Here is a 23973-nt window from a genome sequence, read left to right as displayed (position 1 = left end):
TAAATTTACGGATTGATATGGAAGGGAAACATAGGTAAGCAGTACCAATGCGTTAGATTGAACTTTAGACAGTTCTGATCATTTGAGAAACGCAATTGTTTACAGAGGGCTCATTGGTTATTGGCTAGTGGATACATACCGCAACCCGAGTCAACCTCAGTTTGTTGCAGTATAGCTTCTATTTTATGTGCCTTTTACTCCGGTGCGCCCTATATATGAAATAATTTCTAAAATAAAAAATTCAATGAGGGTGCGCCTTATAATCTAGTGGTCCTTTTGGTGCGAAAAATACGGTATCGATTACATCACATCCGTTGGGGCGTAACTATCAAACAAGATAATGGCTGTGGCCAAACGGTTTTGCAAATCCGCCATCTTTATTACTCCGCAAGACTTTTGTAGTCCAAACAACTCGAGGATGCCGAAGTGGAGAGGTCAAAATGTTCTGTTGTTGGATGCATCAATTCACACAAGTCATTGCACCGTCCCCCTGCATCAGAACTCAAAGAAGTGCCTGGTCAAATATCATTTTTCAAGCAGTTTTCCCACGTATGTGGGCAGAGTCTTGCTTGTTCAAGGGCGAGTGTTTCACTATAGAGAAGAATTTGCCGATAGGCTTAGTTTTGTTTAAGGTTCAGTTCCTTCAATCTATGGAAACACAGTAAAGCGGTAAACTTCAGGTGACATAAAAATAATTAACTGTATTTCACTTTAATAATATTGCATGTCTATGCACTCATTTTCATAACATTAGCGTCAGTCTTTCTGCTAATTTTGAAGCTGTGCGTTCTGTTTTCACTTCTTATGGGTGTATTTTGAGTAGTTGTATCAGATGAATTGCATCGAAGGTGCTGTATTATTCTTGGGGAACACAATAATGTGTTAAATGCAGTTGTTAGCTTCTCGCTAATGCTAGCATTCGCCTACTGGTGAACTTGACTGCAGTGCTTGTTTACAAGACGTGTTCATAAATATTATGAGGGGATTTATTTTGTTGCGTGTTATGTATGTATGGACAAGTCTTCTGCCGTTAACATCTTTTACTCAATCAAGAAGTTTGCGGAGGAAGTAAATGCCACTTCCACTTCCACTTCCAATCCCTTAGACCTTTGTCCGTTGGGGCACCGCTGAGGATTTGACAGTCAGTTTTCTCCATTCCTCTCTGTTCTCCGCTGTTCTCAATAACTCGTATGTTTTTAGGCCTGTCCAATCCTTTATGTTGTCCTCCCATCTCTTTTTCTGTCCCCCTCTCTTTCTGCCTCCGTTCACTGTGCCTTGCAGGATCTCCTTGGCAAGTCCTGTTGATCTTGTGACATGGCCGTACTATTCCAGTTTCCGCCTTTTGACTGTCGTTAGTAGGTCGACGTATGGTCCGATTGCACTCTTTACACATCATTTTACCTCTTCGTTTGTGATGTGGTCTTTGTAAGATATTCCAAAGAGTCTTCTGTAGCATCGCATTTCCAGTGCCTTGATTCGCTTTTCAGTGTCTGCTGTTAGGGTCCAGGATTCACAAGCATATAGAAAGATTGAGATTACTCGGGAGAGCATTAGTCTGATCTTCGAGCTGGTAGAGATATTTTTGTTGTTCCAGATGGTCTTCAGCTTGGTCATTGCATTTGTAGTTTGGGCAATCTTGGCAAGTATTTCGGGTTTAGATCCTTCATCTGAGACCACAGCACCTAGGTATTTAAAGTTGTTGACTACCTCTAGGGTCTGGTTGTTAATCTTGATGTCTTCGGTGAATCCGTTGGGGTTGTTGGTCATTAGTTTTGTTTTTTCTGCACTTATCTCCATGCCATAGTCTCTGGCTGTCTCTTCTAATCGGTGGATCAGGTCGACTAGTTCTTGTTCGTCGCCGGCAAGACCATCAATATCATCCGCAAAGCGGAGATTGGTGATCTTTCTGCCTCCAATGCTCACTGAGCCTTCATGGTGTTCAAGGGCCTCTGTCATTATTCTTTCAAGGAAGATGTTGAAGAGCATGGGGGATAGCAAGCAACCTTGACGCACTCCTATTGTTGTCCTAAACCACTATGTTGTTTTGTAGGTATACCGCGCTTGTGGCTGTCTTGTATAAGTTCTCAACGACTGCAATTATATTCTCATTGATGTTATAGAGTTTCAAGTAAATGCTACCTCGGCTAAAAAACTACAAATATGTCGACCGGAAAGGGAGGCGCACATCTTGCAGCCTGGAAGGGGTGGGGTGTGTAGTATCCCATTTGCATTTGAACAGACATGTACTGTCTTAAGCAGGTGGACACGTCTAGCACTCCAGGATTTGAGCGACGTAGTGTGTTACTGATGGTAGTCTTTGTGACTTTGGTTCCAGCTCTCTGCAGGTCATTAACTAGGTCCCACTGTGTGTTTCTGGGATTTTTGTTCATCGTTCTTGTTATCATTTGGACACCACGGGGTGAGATCTTGCGTGGAGACCCAGATCCAGGCCATTTCAAATAAGTTTACTGAAATTGATGGAGATGGAACTTTGCATCATAATGTGTGTCACTGTGGTTTGGACAGATATGAATAAATGTCTAAATGTCTAATAAATGTAAAATGTCAAATTGTTCAATGTAACCCTACTTTTGGCCCACTCTATACGCATATAGATTTTTGTGAGTGTTGGTGGGGAAATGTTTTGCATGCATTGATGACAATTGCAATAGAAACAATATTGGGGAAAAAAACAATGCAGAGACAAACCCAATGAAGGTGTATTGTGGGGGAGCCTGCTTTGATCTTCCCAGGATACGAATATCACAGATGGCTGCCTCTGTAGAGTCTCTTGGAATAAACTTGATACAGAGTCGCCTCTTCCTGAATGCCTGTTCCTCTACACAATAGAAAACACCAAAACAAGCAAGCGTTACAGACCATATTGATTTTCATGTTTTCTACCACTTAGTCAAAGGTCAAGTCGCATCTACTTTTGACTAGTTGCTACGCCACTCTAAGCAATTCTTAAATCAAAACTTGCTGTGATAAATGCCAGTTTTAACCCTAGTCTGGTTTCCAAACTTCCATCATGTCTTTCATTTATAAAGGTCACAAATATGAGAGTCAAATCAGGTGTTTCTCAAACGACCCAAGAAGATGACAAGGCGAGACAGCCGAACTCGTGATTGATGATGAAAAATGTAGGGGCCTGAGTAGAGCTGGGCAATCAGTCAAAATGTAATCACGATTCTTATTTTTTAAATTTTATTTTTCAATCTTAAAAACATAATCAAAGAAAAATGACTCATGCGCTAAACAGCACAAGCTCCCGATGTAGTGAAAGTACACTGAATGCACCAAGTTACTTGCACAGCAAGCGTGTCACAATATGTAAAGGAATGAGCAGTCTCTGGAGCTAAAGTGCCCTGTCACGCCCGTCTATTTCCTTTGACCAGTCACCAACATACACAAACGCGACGTGTTTCGAGAGGCTTTATGTAAGCTGAGTTAAGATCAGTGCATGTTGAGAATAGTTGTCAACTTTCACCATGTGAAGCCTGAAACTTGTCTGTGATTAAGGGCTATATAAATAAGGTTGACTTGTCGTTATATAGTCGATTGAAATTGGAAAGGGTCCATTTGACTTACATTTCCCCTGAAGTCCATGTATGGGCTAACACAGACGTGGGCAAACTACGGCCCGCGGGCCACAACCGGCCCACGGGGCCGTTTAATCCGGCCCGCCAAACCTGAATAAATTGTATTATCAAACTTTTTTTGGGGTCATTTTCCCTGCAATTACTATGTTTCCCATATAGATGGGGAAGCGCCCGCCTGCGCATTTACTCCCGGAAGTGCGTATACGTACCAAGTAGTACGGACCCGGCGCACTCCGCGCTCTATTTCCATCAGTGCCGAATTTCGAGTGTGGGCTGTGACGTCAGCATTCTTGTAATTCGCGAACTGAACTTTCAGATACAGTTTTACGCTAATGCCACCCACAAACCTTCCCCTGGAATCCTTCCATTAAAATGAGTGGCCCGAGGAAAAGAAAGGTGGACACTGAGTGCCGACTATTTAAGAAAAAAAAGAGTAGACAATTTGGCTCGACCTACGTGTGTGAGCAGACATTCAGCCACATGAATGTCAACGAAGCCCGTCACAGATCTAGGTTAACGGACCGACACATCGGCTCTATCCTAAGTATTACCACAAAACATTTTACTCCAGACCATGATGCACTTGCAAAAACGGGAGACCAACAATACTACTGATTTCTTTATTACTTTATTTAGATGTATTCTTTCACTGATTCTTCAAGATGATGTATTTGGTCAGAATGTTTGCCGTTTGATGTGATTTCGCCTCATGAGCTAAACATCTTTCATAAATCTGACCTGCAGGCGCTGAAGTGATGGAAACTATTATTCATAATAACAGTGTCGTATATAAAGAGAATCACTGATAGTAGTTTTTTGGTGAAATATCTTTTTAATGCTGTTAATAATGCATTTGTTTTCAAAAACCTCTTTTTTTAATATCCATGCTTTACTACCTACTAAAAGTGCAAACCTTTTAAGCAATGACCTTTACATGTAATTTCTATTACATCTATTACACATTTCTACAAACACTACATCCATCTGCTCCTGGTTCGGCCCCCCGGTCTAAATTTAGAACCAAATTCGGCCCGCCAGTCAAAAGGTTTGCCCACCCCTGGGCTAACACCTCCGCCACCTATCCGAAAAGGAGGTGCTTTAATGACAACACTCGCTGAAGGAACACTTTCTTGCTGTAAGTCCGGTGCTCTGGGGGTTGTGGCGCGATCTGGGGCAAGCCGGCTCGTGGCTCAGTGAGGAGGCTCACCTCAGACTGTTGCTACTCAGCGCGAAGGCTCGCGGTGGATGGTGTCGGAAGCTCGCGGCTCAGCATGAGGGCTTGCTGTGGACGGCGTCGGAAGCCCGTGGCTCATCAAACAGGCTTCCCGTGGGCCACGTCAGCCGCGTTTCAATTGAATGGCGTGGACCGCGTCAGCCGTCAATTTCGGATAAATAACGGCAAGGCAACCCCCGGATGTCGGCTTGTTGGAAAGATTGGGAGCACCAGCAAGCTGTGTGTGGCCGTTTGAAGCACCTTTTCCAAAAGGCAGCGGAGGTGCTAATCCATACGTGAAATTCAGGCAAAATGTAAATCAAATGAACCCTTATCAATTTTTAAATACCATATTTTTGGACTAAAAGTCGCTCCGGAGTATAGGTCGTATTAGCCATAAAGTCAAAGTCCCAAAGTCAAAGTCCCAATGATCATCGTCACACACACATCTGGGTGTGGTGAAATTTGTCCTCTGCATTTAACCCATCCCCATGTGATTTTGATCCATCCCCTGGGGGAGAGGGGAGCAGTGAGCAGCAGCGGTGCCGCGCTCGGGAATCATTTGGTGATCTAGCCCCCCAATTCCAACCCTTAATGCTGAGTGCCAAGCAGGGAGGCAATGGGTCCCATTTTTATAGTCTTTGGTATGACCCGGCCGGGGTTTGAACCCACAACCTTCCAGTCTCAGGGCGGACACTCTACTACTAGGCCACTGAGCTAGTTATGCACAATAATGTGAAAAAAAAAAACATATAAATCGCTCTGGAGTATAAGTCGCATTTTGGGGGAGATTTATTCGACAAAATCCAACAGCAAGAACAGACATGAATGAGCAACAACAGGCTAAACGATAGGTATGCTAACGTGACAAACACAAATGAAGAGCTGAGAACCGGCCTGACGTAACATTCAGAGTTGTTCAAATAACTAATACAAAAATAACACGTTTATAAAACCATCTGTGCCACTCCAATTTATTAAATCCATCGATTGTCCTTTATGTCAACAATGTCGGCCGGGTGCGCGCTGCTGACGGCGGTTGCACTTCAAAATATTCCACAGGCCCATATAACGATGTATAAATTATACGTCAAATAACTATTATATAAACAATAATATTATCAAACCATCTGTGTCACTTCAAATCATTAAATCCGTCGATCGTCCTTTATGTCAACAATGCCGACCGGGTGCGCGCTGCTGACGGCGGTTGCACTTCAAAATATTCCACAGGCCCATATAACGATGTACAAATTATACATCAAATAACTATTATATGAACAATAATATCAAACCATCTGTGTCACTCCAAATCATTAAATCCATCGATCAAATTCCTCGTCCTTTGTCAACAACGCCGCGCGTGCGACCTGACGTCAGCCTCATCGTTATTCCACAGATCTAGTATATAACTATATTGTAGCGTTAACAAAGTACAAGGAAAGACGTGGGTTTGGTAAACGGCTCTTTATTTAACAAAACAAGAGTTCAACGAGCCAACAACTACTGAACAGTAACGATAAAAACATACAAGTTGCTACACGAAATAAAATATATCAAATAACTAACATAAATAGTTCACCGCCCCAAGCACCGCCGTCTACTTCCAGGCGTGTGGCGGCGTGGACTTCCATCCCCGAAGGTGGCACTTCCAGCCACGGAGATGGAAGAGAGCTCCATAGAATAGGACCGGGCGTGCGTAAAAGCCATGTCCGAGCCCGATCCACTGTCCCCGGACAGCCACCCGGCAGAGCGCCGGCCCCCGACTTCCATCCACGGAGGTGAAAGAGAGCTCCGTAGAGTAGGACCGGGCGTGCGTAGAAGCCATAATAGTTTTTCAAACCTTCTGTGTCACTCCAAATCATTAAATCCTTCAAACTCTTCGTCCTCCGTGTCACTTACAAACAAAGTCGCTAATGATGCCGGTAGTACGTGGGGCCCTTCGTCATCTTTGTCATCCCGTGATCGGATCTTTGTCCTTTATGTAAACAACTGCTGCGCTGCAACGATGACATCACTTGAAATTCAAATTACAATAATTCCTTGCTACATCGCGGTTGGTTTATCGCGATTTCACTTTTTTTGGGGGGAATTTTGAAAATTTGTGAAAAAATTCACTTATAAGTCACTCCTCAGTATAAGTCGCCCCCCCGACACCAAACTATGAAAAAAACCCGACTTATTGTCAGGCGCAGAGCAGGGAGAGGACTCGAATGCAGAGATTTCAATGTCCAAAAAGGCTTTTATTGTCTCCACTGATAGTCGAACAAAAAACGCCTCAATAGGAGGGAAAAAAGGGAAAACTAAGGCGCCTCGAACCGAGGGAGAAAAAGGGGAAATCAAAGCGCCTCGAACCGAGGGAAATACAAAAACAAGATAGCGATGTAACCAAGTTAACATTGGTGATCAAAGTCGCTCAAACAAGGCTTCTACGTGGAACTCGAGGGTTTCGTGATCGCTAGTGTTCTTACAAGGCAAGACGCACTGGCACTGGATACTGGGAAAGACGCGGGTTATATGGACACAGGAGGGGAACACAGGTGTAGACAGTTGGTCATTAACGCAGGTGCACACACTTGGAATCGGGGGTTCACGTGACCGGACGCACAGGGGAAGGACACACCGACTGGAACGAGAGGAAAATTACACAATAAAACAGGAAGTGATCCGGACGACACATGACAGCATGACACTTATAGTCCGAAAAATACGGTAAACTGGGCTCGTCAGTAAGAAATGAACAATCTTCGCTTTATTGTCCCTTTAAAATTAATAATAATTACCGTATTTGTCGGACTATTAGTCGCGTTTTTTTATACTTTGGGTGGGGGGGTGACATACTCAGGAGCGCCTTATATGTGAATTTTTTCACAAATTTTTACTTGATCATTAACACTACTTACTAGTATAGTTGATCACTTCACATGTTATTTTCACTTTAAACCGCATGAGGGCGCACTATAGCTGTGGAATAATTGGAGCCTCACTGACTGAGTTCCATCACTGACTTCCAAAGTCGGGAGATTTAATGATTTCGAGTGACACAGATTATTCGATAAACTGGTTATTTATGTTATAGTTATTTGATATATAGTTTATTTAGAGTAGCAACGTGTGTGTGTGGGGGGGGGCGCGGAACGAGCGATCCAGGGCGCTTGCGTGTGTTGGCTCACATGTTGAGCTCTTGATTTGTGAAATAAAGAGCCGGTTTTCAAACCCATGTCTTCAAGATTCAAGATTCAAGAGTTTTTTATTCGCCATGTTTGAGCGTGCCAAACAAGGAATTTGACTTCGGTAAATCACAGCCTCTGTTCAACATTTAGGTGACTAACAACAACACTCAGGACATGTGAAGAACGAAAGATATTCTCAAACACCCCCTGATCTTAAACTCCCAAGAGGGCAAGGAAAAACTCAAAACTCCAGCTAGGGGAAATGAGAAACCTTGAGAAGAGACCACAGATGGGAGGGTCCCTCTTCTAGGATGACCAGGCTGCAATGGATGCAGAGAGGACACATAGTACAAACAGTGTAGACAAAAAAGGTGTGGCAAGCGGGATGTTATTGCACAGTAATGACTCTGAGACTCTAAGAGTGGTGTGAGTTCATCAGAGCGACAGCCTGGGGGAAGAAGCTGTCTCTGTGTCTGCTGGTTTTAGTGTACAGAGCTCTATAACGGCGTCCGGAGGGGAGTAGTTCAAACAGGCTGCAACCTGGGTGCGAAGGGTCTGTTGAGATGTTACTTGCACGTTTCCTGGTCCTGGACAGGTACAAGTCTTGGATAGATGGGAGGTTGATTCCAATTATCTTTTCTGCAGTCCTTATTGTCCGTTGCAGTCTGTGCTTGTCTTGTTTGGAGGCCGATCCAAACCAGACAGTGATGGAGGTGCAGAGGACCGACTGGATGATGGCAGTGTAGAAGGTCTTCAGCAGCTCCCGTGGCAGGTTGAACTTCTTGAGCTGTCTCAGGAAGTACAGCCTCTGCTGGGCCTTCTTCCGGACAGAGTCTATGTGGCCGGTCCATTTCAGGTCCCGAGAGATTGTGGTTCCCAGGAACTGCCTGGTACTTTGGTAATGCTACAACATAGTTATATACGTAGATCTGTGGAATAATTGGAGCCGCCAACTGACAACGAGACTGACGTCAGCGTGCACGTAGTTCCGGAATCGACAGCTGTTTTTTTGGGGGGTTGGTTTTTTCTTGACACAGGATGAATATTGATTTGGAGTGACACGGATGGTTCGATAAAATTGTTGTTTATATTACATTTATTTGATATATCTAGTCTGACGTCAGCAGCACACGTAGTTCCGGTGTCAACAGCTGTGTTTTGTTTTTTTTTTTCCAAGTGACACGGAAGACGAAGATTCTGACGGATTTATTGATTTGGAGTGACACACTTGTTTACATTGTCAAGTAACATGGTGGATGGGGAATACAGATGGTGCAAAATGTGAGTATTGGATTGTTCCCAGGAATAAATTGGCATAGCTGAAATTCCAAATTTTAGCAGCAGATGGTGCAAAATGTGAATAGAGAATTATTGGGTAAATTGGCATTGCTGAAATTCCAAATTTTTCTAAGAGTTGGTGCCAAACCTATACATGAGACCAGAAGGGGCAGTCGAGCAAAACAAGCTGAACTAGCAAAAATATGGATACATAGAATAGCACGGGGTCGGTTTTGAGTCACACATGGAAGCACAAATGTTTGGATTTTTTATTTTATTTCTTTGCTTGGCTACATATATTCAGTAACAGTTTAAAGCAATATTATCACATAATTGGACCAAGGTGCCCACTACCATTAGAATATGGTGGTTTGTTAAGAAATATTCAAAAGGTTGATTCAAATGTTTTGAGATGTGTTAATGAGTAAGAGATATTCAAAAAGGTTTATTCAAATGTTTTGAGATGTGTTAATCAGTAAAAAATATTCAAAAAAGTTTATTCAAATGTTTTGAGATGTGTTAATCAGTAAGAAATATTCAAAAAGGTTGATTCAAATGTTTTGAGATGTGTTAATCAGCAAGAAATATTCAAAAAAATTGATTCAAATGTTTTGAGATGTGTTAACCAGTAAGAAATATTCAAAAAGGTTGATTCAAATGTCTTGAGATGTTTCAATCAGTATAGTCAACGATTACTGATTTTATGTTTTATGTAACGTTGAAGTTTTATTATAATGAAAAGTGTTGTGAAGGATTTAAAAAGGAAGGGGGGCTCACCAGGGTGTTGGCTGTATTTTTGGTGGAAAATAGTTCGTGGGAAAAATGAAAAAGTGGAAACAGCTGCCAAGCGGCAGCAGTTTTGCCTAATCTGGGAAAAACCTGGATTAGGCAATCCTGGGTAAGGACGCGGAACCAGCAGTGGTTCTCTGCTGAGGCAAAAGGGGATTGCGCAATCCTCACAGATCAACTGAGATTGTGCAATCCTATGCTATGCGAAGTATAGATGCGAGTAAAGGGCGGGGGGTGTCAGAGCGGCCTATAAAAAAGCCACCGCAGACAACCACGGGGCTTTTCTCTCCCAAAGAGCATTAATACGTGAAGAAGCCCGCAAGAGTTCCAAGACTTTTTCCAGCCTCAGGAATCTTAGTGTAAGACGCAAGATCGTTTGCTTGGGTTAACTTGGATTTACTCAAAGAATTGGATTTAACGACATTTCACAAGGAACTAGGTGAGGGGAACGGATTTTTCCGTGTTTAAGCCGGGGGGAGGACAGCCATCGGGGCGAGCGCCGGTCCTCTCGAGGCCAACCTATTTCCCAAATTTGATACAACTGGTAGCTACCTTTTCCTACTTTACTGATTTATGTTTTATAATCAAAAGGACTCAGTGACTGAACGATTTTATTTGCACGGGTATCAGTGAGTGAAATTGTTCAAGTTGTTGGAGGAATTAAGATTTGTAATTCTATTGCATACTTTTTCAATAAATGTGGCTTGTATAATCATTAAATTCGTTGTGCGCTAATTTGTATGGTAATCGATTGTTTTTGATCTGACAATTCGATTCGGTTACAGGTCATTATTATGGTATAAAATCGGACCGTGATAAATAAGATCAACGAATGTGTTTAAATTAAACTAGTTGGATTATTGTTGGATTCAAATCCATTTAATTGCTCGTTGGTCGCAGGCCCGTCTTGTATTTGTCGGGCCGCGTCTAAATCCAACTTGGACAACTGACGCATTAAATTGCCTTCAAAATTATTTGAAAGATAAGTTTATCCCGTTAAATGTTTAATTTGTTTAGATATTTACTTCAATTAAGTAAAACAACGAATGTGTCTAAATTAAACTAGTCGGATTATTGTTGGATTCAAATCCATTCAATTGTTCGTTGGTTGCAGGCCCGTCCTGTACTTGTCTGGCCGCGTTCAAATGTAACTCGGACAATTGACAAATTAAATTGCCTTCAAAACTATTTGAAGGATAATTTTATTTCGCTTAAATATTTGATTCGTTTTAAAAATATTCGTTTAAACCAGTGGTTCCCAAACTTTTTCAGACTAGCGCCCCCTTGGCTCCCCAGTGAATTCCTACTATTATTGTCGTACTTCCATTGATTCGACCCGTCATCGAATAAAGACAAGTAGGCTCGCTACTTCGGCAACAAAGTAGAGCAGACCCATATAAATAGTTACTTCGGCACAACTAGGGCAAGTGTGCACTAGATCAACAAATCCCTGAGGTCTTAACAAAGACATCTAAAAATATCCGAAATATAACAAAAGCAGGGGTCGGGTGCAATGTGAGGTGGGCGGCAGCCAAAGGCAGGGACCTTGGCGGTCTGATCCCCGGCTGCAGAAGCTGGCTCTTGGGACATGGAATGTCACCTCTCTGGCTGGAAAGGAGCCCGAGCTGGTGTGCGAGGCAGAAAGATTCCGACTAGATATAGTCGGACTAGCCTCCACGCACAGTTTGGGTTCCGGTACAAGCCCTCTCGAGAGGGGCTGGACTCTCTTCCACTCTGGAGTTGCCCACGGTGAGAGGCGTCGAGCAGGTGGGGGTATACTTATTGCCCCCCGGCTGGGCGCCTGCACATTGGGGTTCACCCCGGTGAACGAGAGGGTAGCCTCCCTCCGCCTTCGGGTGGGGGGGACGGGTCCTGACTGTTGTTTGTGTCTATGCACCAAACGGCAGCTCAGAGTACCCACCCTTCTTGGGGTCCCTGGAGGAAGTCCTGGAGAGCGCTCCTTCTGGGGACTCCATCGTTCTACTGGGTGACTTCAATGCTCACGTGGGCAATAACAGTAAGACCTGGAAGGGCGTGATTGGGAGGAACGGCCCCCCTGATCTGAACCCGAGCGGTGCTCTATTGTTGGACTTCTGTGCTCGACATGGATTTTCAATAATGAACACCATGTTCAAACATAAGGGTGTCCATGTGTGCACTTGGTACCAGGACACCCTAGGCCGCAGTTCGATGATCGACTTTGTAGTCGTGTCATCGGATTTGCGACCGCATGTTTTGGACACTCGGGTGAAGAGAGGGGCGGAGCTGTCAACTGATCACCACCTGGTGGTGGGTTGGCTCCGATGGTGGGGGAAGATGCCGGTCCGACCTGGCAGACCCAAACGCTCTGTGAGGGTCTGCTGGGAACGTCTGGCAGAATCTCCTGTCAGGAAGAGCTTCAACTCCCACCTCCGGCAGAGCTTTTCCCACGTCCCGGGGGAGGCGGGGGACATTGAGTCTGAGTGGACCATGTTCCACGCCTCCATTGTTGAGGCGGCCGACCGGAGCTGTGGCCGTAAGGTCGTTGGTGCCTGTCGTGGCGGCAATCCCCGAACCCGCTGGTGGACACCGGCGGTAAGGGATGCCGTCAAGCTGAAGAAGGAGTCCTATCGGGCCGTTTTGGCCTGTTGGACTCCGGAGGCAGCTGACAGGTACCGGATGGCCAAGCGGAACGCGGCTTCGGCGGTTGCTGAGGCAAAAACCCGGGCGTGGGAGGAGTTCGGTGAGGCCATGGAGAATGACTTTCGGACGGCTTCGAGGAAATTCTGGTCCACCATCCGGCGTCTCAGGAGGGGGAAGCAGTGCAACGTCAACACTGTTTACAGTGGGGATGGCGTGCTGCTGACCTCGACTCGGGACGTCGTGAATCGGTGGGGAGAATACTTCGAAGACCTCCTCAATTCCACCTACACGCCTTCCATTGAGGAAGCAGGGCCTGGAGACTCTGAGGCGGATTCTCCAATCTCTGGGGTCGAAGTCACTGAGGTAGTTAAAAAACTCCTCGGTGGCAAGGCCCCGGGGGTGGATGAGATCCGCCCGGAGTTCTTAAAGGCTCTGGATGTTGTGGGGCTGTCATGGCTGACACGCCTCTACAACGTTGCGTGGACATCGGGGACAGTGCCTCTGGATTGGCAGACTGGGGTGGTGGTTCCCCTCTTTAAGAAGGGGGACCGGAGGGTGTGTTCCAATTACAGGGGAATCACACTACTCAGCCTCCCTGGTAAGGTCTATTCAGGGGTGCTGGAGAGGAGGGTCCGTCGGGAGGTCGAACCTCAGATTCAGGAGGAGCAGTGTGGCTTTCGTCCTGGCCGTGGAACAGTGGAGCAGCTCTACACCCTCGGCAGGATCCTCGAGGGTGCATGGGAGTTCGCCCAACCAGTCCACATGTGTTTTGTGGACTTGGAGAAGGCGTTCGACCGTGTCCCTCGGGAGGTTCTGTGGAGGGTGCTTCGGGAGTGCGGGGTGCCGAGCCAACTGATAAGGGCGGTTCGGTCCCTGTATCACCGATGCCAGAGTCTGGTCCGCATTTCCGGCAGTAAGTCGGATTCGTTCCCAGTGAGGGTTGGACTCCGCCAAGGCTGCCCTTTGTCACCGATTCTGTTCATAATTTTTATGGACAGAATTTCTAGGCGCAGCCGAGGCGTTGAGGGCGTCCGGTTTGGGGACCTCAGCATCGCGTCTCTGCTTTTTGCTGATGACGTGGTGCTGTTGGCTTCTTCAGGCCGTGATCTCCAGCTCTCGCTGGAACGGTTCGCAGCCGAGTGTGAAGCGGTCGGGATGAGGGTCAGCACCTCCGAATCCGAGTCCATGGTCCTCGATCGGAAAAGGGTGGAATGCCCTCTCCGGATCGGGGATGAGATCCTGCCCCAAGTTAAAGTTAAAGTCCCAATGATCATCGTCACACACACATCTGGGTGTGGTGAAATTCGCCCTCTGCATTTAACCCATCCCCATGTGATTTTGATCCATCCCCTGGGGGAGAGGGGAGCAGTGAGCAGCAGCGGTGCCGCGCTCGGGAATCATTTGGTGATCTAACCCCCCAATTCCAACCCTTAATGCTGAGTGCCAAGCAGGGAGGCAATGGGTCCCATTTTTATAGTCTGGTATGACCCGGCCGGGGTTTGAACCCACAACCTTCCAGTCTCAAGGCGGACACTCTACTACTAGGCCACTGAGCTGGAGGAGTTCAAGTATCTTGGAGTCTTGTTCACGAGTGAGGGGAGGATGGAGCGTGAGCTCGACAGGCGGATTGGTGCAGCGTCGGCAGTAATGCGGACCCTGTACCGGTCCGTTGTGGTGAAGAGAGAGCTGAGCCAAAAGGCAAAGCTCTCAATTTACCAGTCGATTTACGCTCCTACCCTCACCTATGGTCACGAGCTATGGGTCGTGACCGAAAGAACGAGATCTCGGATACAAGCGGCCAAAATGAGTTTTCTCCGCGGGATGTCCGGGCTCTCTCTTAGTGATAGGGTGAGAAGCTCGGTCATCTGGGAGAGACTCGGAGTAGAGTCGCTACTCCTCCACGTTGAGAGGAGCCAGATGAGGTGGCTCGGGCATCTTATCAGGATGCCTCCTGGACGCCTCCCTGGGGACGTGTTCCCCGCATGTCCCACCGGTAGGAGACCCCGGGGACGACCCAGGACGCGCTGGAGAGACGATGTCTCTCAGCTGGCCTGGGAACACCTTGGGATCCCCGGGGATGAGCTGGATGAAGTGGCTGGGGAGAGGGAAGTCTGGGAGTCCCTCCTAAAGCTGCTGCCCCCGCGACCCGACCCCGGATAAGCGGAAGAAGATGGATGGATGGATAACAAAAGCATCAAACAACCGACCGTTATTCTGACGACGTGCCTCAAATTTGAGTTACTCAGCACGAGCGTCGTTTGACTTGAGAGGGATTGGCGTCATATTGATTCTTTTAGAATTAATTTAACTCAGGTGGTCAGAGACGGACGAGTCCCTTCACCCCGGCTTACCGAACCCTTTAATAGGAAGCCGGTCACTTTAATAAAAAGTGCAGGTTTGACAACATAAAGGAGGACCAACTCGATCGATGGCTTTAATGATTTGGAGTGACACAGATGGTTTGATAAAGGTGTTATTTATGTTATAGTTATTTGAATAACTGTTATTGTTACATCAGGCCCGTTCTCAGCTTCCCGTTTGTGTTTGTTACGTTAGCATACCATATCGTTTAGCCTGTTGTTGCTCATGACTGTTCTTGGTGTTGGATTTTGTCAAATAAATTTCCCCCAAAATGCGACTTATACTCTGGAGCGACTTATGTTTTTTTTCACGTTATTGTGCATTTTATGGTTGATGCGACGTATATTCTGGAGCGACTTTTAGTCCGAAAAATACGGTAATTACCGGGGGTTTTTCGCACTATAAGGCGCACTTAAAAAGTCTTTAATTTACTCAAAAAACCACAGTGCGCCTTATAACCCGGTACGTTTTCTATATGGATCATTGGGTGAATTTGTTGAGCCATAATGGTTGTACACAGCGCTCTACCAAAATGTTTCAGTACGACTAGTAAATCACAAGGTCGCATTGCTTTCAGCATTATGGCAACCGTGGTCAGGGGTTTCTAAAATAAAATATTCAATGAAGGTGCGCCTTATAATCCAGTGCGCCTTATAGTGCAGAAAATACTGTATATATTATAATTAATTATAATTGCATCCACTAATTACAATCTTAGTTGAGTTTCCCTTTTCAAATCCTTTTCGGTTGCATCGTGTATGTCTGTCCAGTCAGTTAACATTACTCACGACTTGAAGTGGTGACTTACGAGTGTCAACAGTCTCCTGGATTGGAATAAAGCCCACAGGCAGGGTGTCCTTTATATCGATCAGCTTCATGTCAACAAGAACATTACCTAAATGGCTCTGTAAGAACAAGAAAGGAATTGTGGGTGGAAACGAAAAGCAAGAGAAAGTCAGGTATTAGGTAATAGAGCAGATCTTAATTTTGTGAAGGCGGAGGATTTCACATATGTTCTTCTTATTCTTTATTTTTCTTTTTTATTCTGCCCATTTTTTCTCCTGCATTTCCTGCCACATTTTTCTTCTGATTCACGCAACTTAAATTTTAAAATGTACGTCATCTGGGGAACTGTTTCATCCTTGTTTAAACATTTTTATAAGTTAGATTCAAAGTGGTATTTCAGTTTGATTTTTAATACGTTACACAAACACAGCAATTTAGTTTTCATAATTAACTCAATATATAGCAGTTTATAGGTCTGTACCTACCTTAAAACAAAATATGAGGGCCTCCAAATATGGTCCAAAATTTAGTGTGCAATTTCTGGATCACAAAAGTGGGCATGGCACACAAACGTTGATTGGCCGTAACTCGAAAATCATTTGAGCTGAGGTTCAAAATTTTGATCATTTTATTTGGCATTATGAGCTACTAACAGAATAAAAACCAAGAAAACTGAAAATGTCAGTAAGGAGGGTTTTTGACTTGACATAGAATAACCAAATGAGCATCAAACAACCACCTTTGGTCTTCTTTTGAGAAACACACAGATTTGTTCATGTGCATCCCTTATCTTTTTTTTTGGTATGGCGCCGATGTGAGTGGCACCCTCCCAGCAGTGTTCTCTCTTTTTCTCTTTATTTCCTTCTTTTCTCCTTTTTATTTCTGTCTTTTTGTCCATTCGGAGATGCTGGTGCCTTCTACCGCACCTCGGTATCGCTTCGGATCGGATATTGTTTTTCCCTGGGACCGGAATGGCTGCGCACATCGGTCGAGATTGGCGTAACTCTACGGCGGCTTCCTGCTTATACGGCAGGTGCTGACCAGGTCCCTCGCCTTAGCCTTGCAGCCGCGACCCCTGTGGGGAGTCCGCTCTCTCGTGCTCGTCAGAACCAACGACCTTCACCATGCTAGCCCCGTGGTGACCATCTGCGCGTGCCCCGACTGGGTGCCCAGGACGCTGCTCACATGTTTGCCTGCTTTGTGATGTTTTCACCGATTCACGACCACGGTCCATTGGGCGCCATTGAACTGGACTGCCCTTACACCTGTCTATGGACCCCGTGGAGGCTATTTTGTGTGTTTTGGGGTGTTCTCTGATATTGAGGGGTGCTGGTTGGCCGCTGTTACTTTTTTCCTTTGTCTTTTTGCTTGCTTTGCTGGCTTTTATCTTTCGCACTTTCTGGCTTTCTTTGTGGCGCCGTTGTGTGGCAGCCTTATGAGAACCTATTGAGTTGCGCTCATGCGATCTGTGTGTCTTTTGTATACCCGCTCTGTGGTATGGATACTGCTGGGGCCTGAATTTCCCCACCCCCAGGATCAATAAATGTTCAATCAATCAATGAGTTTCATGCACAGATAGCAGGATTAGTACATTTACATTTTCTTTTGAGAATACCCTGGTGAAGCACAGGTATCGGGTCACCTTGGACTTGAAAAGTCCATCTTTCCACAGATCAGCATCCAGACCATCAGATGTTGTTGAAACCTAGAGTCAACAGAATAGTCACTGATTAGCATGGTTAGGAATTAGGGCTGTCAAGATTAGTTGATTTAGATCAAAATCTAGTATCTAATTTTATTTACTGTTTTCTCGAAACTGCCTTATCGCCCTTTCCTCCTCTGGCTGTATGCCTGTCTGAAATGCACATGCCCAATAGTGGTAATTCTGGTGATTCATAACAGATAATTCAGTGTCATGGCTAACCAACAATAGCGCTAGCAACAGAGTACAAAAGTTCGGGCAGATTTCACCAGGAATACTTTATAAGATGCAAACCTTCCTTTCATGGTAACATGGTGGTGGAGAATAGGCATCTAAAAAGGAAGCACGTTGTGACTGATGCCTTATTTAATTTCTGACATAGTAACAGTCGTGTCTGGAGGCTAGCTGTAGTTAGTAGACATGCAGGCTACCATGGTAGCATGTGTTTGATGGAACTCTTCAAAGTCATGTAGTGGGTATGCGAATATATTGTAGCATTTGCTGTGGAATACAGAGGCATTGGTTAGTGAATTCACGTTTATTAACAACCAAAACAGTTTTTGTGTGCTCATGGTGGGTTTACACCTAACGATTTTCACTGTCTCAGACTAAAAGCCAAATTTGTTTTTTTAGAGTTTTTGTGGAGTCTCCTGGAAGTGATGATATTATGGCAGAAGTGAGGATCACATTTATTCCATGACTGTGCCAACAACTGTGGCAAGTCTTCAAAGCAACAAAGCCAACATGACGCAACAAAGGCCACACACATACAACTCAATCACTAACTGCTGGCCTACTGGTGAGAGGCCTGGTCCTGAGGTGTGCCATAACATAAAATAATTCTAAAATTGATTATAAATCATTAAAATATGTACATGTATTGATATTTATTTGTATATGTATTAAATACGTACATTTGGGTAGGGGTCACCTAACTCAAATGTACGTATATAACCCTCTCACCAGCAGGGTTAGGGTCACCTAACCCTGTTGGTCAGAGGCCTGGTCCTGAGGTCTGTCACAATATAAAATAATTCTAAAACTAATTGTAAATCATTAAAATATGTCCATGTAGTGATATTTATCTGTATATGTATTATATACATACATTTACAATATTTTATAACCAGCGCTGGGCCCACATTGTGTCGTTCGCGCTTGTTGGCTTTTTAGTGTTTTTCTGCAGAAACAACTGAATGCACACCATCTGCATCTGCCCAGCCAGAGTGCCAGAACACGGCACGACTGTTTTGTGATGTTTTGACGAATTGCAACCAGTCTGTCCGCGTGCACCGTTGCCTGCGAATCGCCGAACTGCCTCTGCGCCAGTTCACGGACCCTATGGAGGCTTTTTTGTGTATTTTTTAGTTTTCCATCCATCCATCCATCCATCCATCCATCCATCCATCCATCCATCCTCTTCCGCTTATCCGGGGTCGAGTCGCGGGGGCAGCAGCTTTAGGAGGGACTCCTAGACTTCCCTCTCCCCAGCCTCTTCGTCCAGCTCATCCCGGGGATCCCAAGGCGTTCCCAGGTCAGCTGAGAGACATAGTCTCTCCAGCGTGTCTTGGGTCGTCCACGGGGTCTCCTGCCGGTGGGACATGCCCGGAACACCTCCCCAGGTAGGTGTCCAGGAGGCATCCTAGTGAGATGCCCGAGCCACCTCATCTGGCTCCTCTTAACATGGAGGAGCAGCGGCTCTACTACGAGTCTCTCCCGGATGACCGAGCTTCTCACCCTATCTCTAAGAGAGAGCCCGGACACCCTGCGGAGGAAATTCATTTCGGCAGCTTGTATCTGGGGTCTTGTTCTTTCGGTCACGACCCATAGGTGAGGGTAGGAGCGTAGATCAACCGGTAAATTGAGAGCTTTGCGTTTTGGCTCAGCCACAACGGACCGGTACAGAGTCCGCATCACAGCCGACGCTGCACCGACCCGCCTGTCGATCTCACGCTCCATCCTGCCCTCACTCGTGAACAAGACCCCAAGATACTCCTCCACTTGGGGCAGGATTTTATCCCCAATCCGGAAAGGCCATTCCACCCTTTTCCGACTGAGGACCATGTACTCAGATTTGGAGGTGCTGATCCTCATCCCGACCGCTTCACATGAGGCTGCGAACTGCTCCAGCGAGAGCTGGAGATCACGGTTTGAAGAAGCCAACAGCACCACATTGTCTGCAAAAAGGTTCAAGTCCCTGAACCGGGCACCCTCAACACCTTGGCTGCACCTAGAAATTCTGTCCATAAAAGTTATGAGCAGAATTGGTGACAAAGGGAAGCCTTGGCCAAGTCCAACCCTCACTGGGAACGAATCCGACTTACTGCCAGAAATGCGGACCAAACTCTGGCATCGATGATACGGGGACAGAACTGCCCTTATCAGTTGGATCGGTACTCTGTATTCCTGAACCACCCTCCACAGAACTTCCCGAGGGACACGCGCCTTGCCTTCTCCAAGTCCACAAAACACATGTGGACTGGTTGACAAACTCGCATGCATCCTCGAGGATCCTGCCGAGGGTATAGAGCTGGTCCAGTGTTCCACGGCCAGGACGAAAACCACACTGCTCCTTCTGAATCCGAGATTCAACTTACCAGTGGAACCTCCTCTCCAGCCCCCCTGAATAGACCTTACCAGGAAGGCTGAGGAGTGTGATTCCTCTGGAGTTGGAACACACCCTCCAGCCCCCCTTCTTAAAGAGGGGAACCACCACCCCAGTCTGCCAATTCAGAGGCACCATCCTTGATGTCCACGCAATGCTGTAGAGGCGTGTCAACCAGGACAGCCTCGCAACATCCAGAGCCTTTAAAAACTCCGGGCGGATCTGATCCACCCCCAGGGCCTTGCCCCCGAGGAGTTTTTACCTCAGTGACTTCGACCCCAGAGATTGGAGAGTCCACCTCAGAGTCTCCAGGCCCTACTTCGACAATGAAAGGAGTGTTGGTTGAATTGAGGAGGTCTTCGGAGTATGCTCCCCACCGACTCATGACGTCCCGTGTTAAGGTCAACAGCATGCCATCTCCACTGTAAACTGTGTTGACGGTGCACTGCTTCCCCCTCCTGAGATGCCGGATGGTGGAGACAGAATTTCCTTGAAGCCATCCGGAAGTCATTCTCCATAGCCTCGCCAAACTCCTCCCACGCCCAGGTTTTTTTTCCTCAGCAACCGCCGAAGCTACGTTCTGCTTGGCCATCTGGTACCTGTTGGCTGCCTCTGGAGTCCCACGGGCCAAAACAGCCCGGTAGGACTCCTCTTTCAGCTTGACGCGGCATCCCTTTCCGCCGGTGCCCACCAGCGGGTTCGGGGGTTGCCGCCACGACAGGCACCGACCACCTTACGGCCACAGCGCCGGTCGGCTGCCTCAACAATCGAGGCACAGAACATGGTCCACTAGGATTCAAGTTCTCCCACCGCCTCCAGGACGTGGGAAAAGCTCTGCCAGAGGTGGGAGTTGAAGCTCTTCCTGACAGGGGATTATGCCAGATGTTCCCAGCTGACCCTCACAGTACGTTTGGATCTGCCAGGTTGGACCGGCATCTTCCCCACCATCGGAGTCAACCCACCACCAGGTGGTGATCAGTTGACAGCTCCGCCTCTCTCTTCACCCGAGTGTCCAAAACATGCAGCCGCAAAGCCGATGACACGACTACAAAATCGATCATCGAACTGCGGCCTAGGGTGTCCTGGTGCCAAGTGCACACATGGACACCCTCATGATTAAACATGGTGTTCATGATTGACAATCCGTATCGAGCACAGAAGTCCAAAACTAGAACACCGCTTGGGTTCAGATCGATGGCAGGGGGGGGGGGGGTCCAGGTCTAACTGCCATTGCCCAGATGAGCATTGAAGTCCCCCAGTAGAACGATGGAGTCCCCAGAAGGAGCGCTCTCCAGCACTTCTTCCAAGGACTCCAAAAAAGGGCGGGTACTCTGAGCTGCCGTTTGGTGCAGAGTCAGCAAAAGGGCCCCCACCCGAAGGCGGAGGGAGGCTACCGTCTCCTTCACCGGGGTGAACCCCAATCTGCAGGCGCCCAGCTGGGGGGCAATAAGTATACCCACACCTGCTCGACGCCTCTCACCATGGGCAACTCCAGAGTGGAAGAGAGTCCAGCCCCTCTCAAGAGGGCTTGTACCAGAACCCAAACTGTGTGTGGAGGCAAGTCCGACTATGTCTAGTCTGAACTTTTCTGCCTCGCACACCAGCTTGGGCTCCTTTCCAGCCAGAGAGTTGACATTCCATGTCCCAAGAGCCAGCTTCTGCAGCCGGGGATCGGACCGCCATGGTCCCCGCTGTTGGCCGCCGCCCAGCTCTCTTTGCACCCGACCCCTTTGGCCCCTCCCACAGGTGGTGAGCCCAGGGGAAGGGGGACCACGTTTTCTTTTCGGGCTGTGCCCGGCCGTGCCCGATGGGTGAAGCCCACCAGATGTTCGCCTTTGAGCACCAACTCCAGGCCTGGCTCCAAAGGGGGGCCTCGGTGGCCTGGGAAAACGAAGTCCGTTTATATTTTTCTTCATAAGGGGTTTGCGTAAGCCGTGCTTTGTCTGGCCCCTTCACCTAGGTCCCTTTTGCCATGGGTGACCCTACCAGGGGTATGAAGCCCCAGACAACAAGGCTCCTAGGATCATTGGGACATGCAAACCCCTCCACCAGGCCTGCCTGTCAACATAGGCAGTCGTGTGATTACGCAATCCTCAGAGGAGGCTAGACAGGAAGTTGGCTCCTCAGAGCGAATCGTCTTCGGTTTTAAAATAACTATAAAAATTCAGCGATTTTGGTTCAAAATGATACAAAACTATTGAAATTAAAAGGAAAATGACTTTATAATAAAAACAGGGCTGTGGACTCGGACTCGGGGACTCGGTCGGACTCGGTCATTTTTGCTGGACTCGGACTCGGAGCTGATTTTGACAGAGTCCACCGAGTCCGACAATAAAAAAAATACGTTCAATTTTATTTTCATCATGCTGCTGAGAATGCGCGTAGGAATACCGTCCACAGCCCTGCTTACGATCAATGCGGCCACGTTGAGTTGCACTTAGGCTAATGTTTACATTATGTACCAATGTCAAGGACGATTATGTCACCCAGCTTATATCATTGATGTGTTTCGATAGTTGTGGGGTCGTCACTAATTATTTGTGTTTAGATAAATGTCTGAGCTATAATGGTGTAATTAATTATTAAAAAATATTATCTTACATGTCCTGTGTTTTAGAATGGTTATATAATTGGGCGAGAGTGTGTGTTTTTAAGCGTTTTGCCTCATGCCAATGGTACTCAGGGCTAAGGGTGGGCTTCAATTACTATTTTTGTAAAGCCACGCATTTAATACCATGTCAAATAATATATTAGAGTGTAGGTTATGTTCCAATGTATCCACTTTTATCGGTTAAATTGTCAACCGTACATTTATGATTACGCCATGAGTGATGTACGTTATGAACTAGCACAACTCCGGTAGGGCAGGGAAAATGTTATCGATCCGACGTCCGATTGGAACGTCGCCTCACTTTTACGTCCGCGCTCTCAGCAAGGGATCTTATATAAGCCGAACCAGCCAGTGTGAAAGCAGTTGCGTTCGTTCTGGTAGATTTTGATCTAAATTAGCCTTGAATAAAGACTAAGCAGTCACGTGAATTAACAGAAAAAATGGACAGCCGGACTCGGACTCGGTGGTCAAGAGGCCGGACTCGGACTCGGTGCAAAAATCCGACCGAGTCAACAGCCCTGAAAAAAACCCAATTGCATTTGTTTTTCCCCTTTTCATGATGGCAGGGGAGGCATAGCTGCTTACGAGACACAAATTGAGCTTTCTGGAAAGCCAGGATCATTGCAGAAGCGCAATGTGACAAGGACAAGATAATGAGGGACGAAAGGGAACTTGGCATGTTTAATGGCGAACTTACCAAACTGTCTAATTTGGATACAAAAGATGAGGATTTTGATAAGTTTGCATATTAATATCAACTAACAATGTGAGTACATGATTAAATAGTACAATAAAGTACAACAGAAGCCTTGCTCCTGTGACTTTTTTTTTTTTTCCTTTACCGTAAATCATGGCATGCATGCACCCTATAATGCAGTGCGTCCTATGTGTGGATTAAATACAGAAAAGACCCCGGAATTGAGTCTGTGCCTTTTAACCCGAAGCGCCTTATGGTGCGGAAAATACAGTAGGTTGTATCCACCTGACTGAATATTAACAGCTAAAACATCGCCTTCAATTTCTGTTGTTCCATTATTTAAAAAGGTGTCAGGAATGCTGGGACAAGTTTAATTCACGTTGAATGTACTATCATCATCGTCTTTATACATAGTTTAAAGAATTCAAGCTGTAAGGTATTGATGGTGATATAGGAGCAGCTGCTTGCTGGTGCAATATGCTGTGATTTACATGATTCGATAAGTCGACTAATTGCAGCTACTGCTAGTGATTA

General features: G+C 46.3%; 1 protein-coding gene across 9 annotated transcripts in view; it reads right to left on the bottom strand.

The window, feature by feature from the left end:
* mvb12ba (multivesicular body subunit 12Ba) overlaps window positions 1-23973 on the bottom strand; it is an 89874-nt gene that overhangs the window by 42507 nt on the left and 23394 nt on the right. For 8 of the 9 annotated variants that reach the window (XM_049738673.2, XM_049738662.2, XM_049738661.2 and 5 more), the window contains 3 exons: window positions 17422-17529; window positions 15847-15943; window positions 2710-2839 (listed from right to left, as the gene is read on the bottom strand). In XM_049738673.2, the coding sequence (XP_049594630.1) occupies window positions 2710-2839; window positions 15847-15943; window positions 17422-17529 (335 nt within the window). The remainder of the gene's footprint in view (window positions 1-2709; window positions 2840-15846; window positions 15944-17421; window positions 17530-23973) is intronic. The other variant, XM_049738669.2, reaches the window with a different exon arrangement.

The sequence above is a fragment of the Syngnathus scovelli genome, chromosome 13, assembly GCF_024217435.2.
Source record: "Syngnathus scovelli strain Florida chromosome 13, RoL_Ssco_1.2, whole genome shotgun sequence".
NCBI lineage: Eukaryota > Metazoa > Chordata > Actinopteri > Syngnathiformes > Syngnathidae > Syngnathus > Syngnathus scovelli.
Note: the sequence above shows the minus strand (reverse complement) of the source record. Positions and strands in the feature narration are given on the sequence as shown.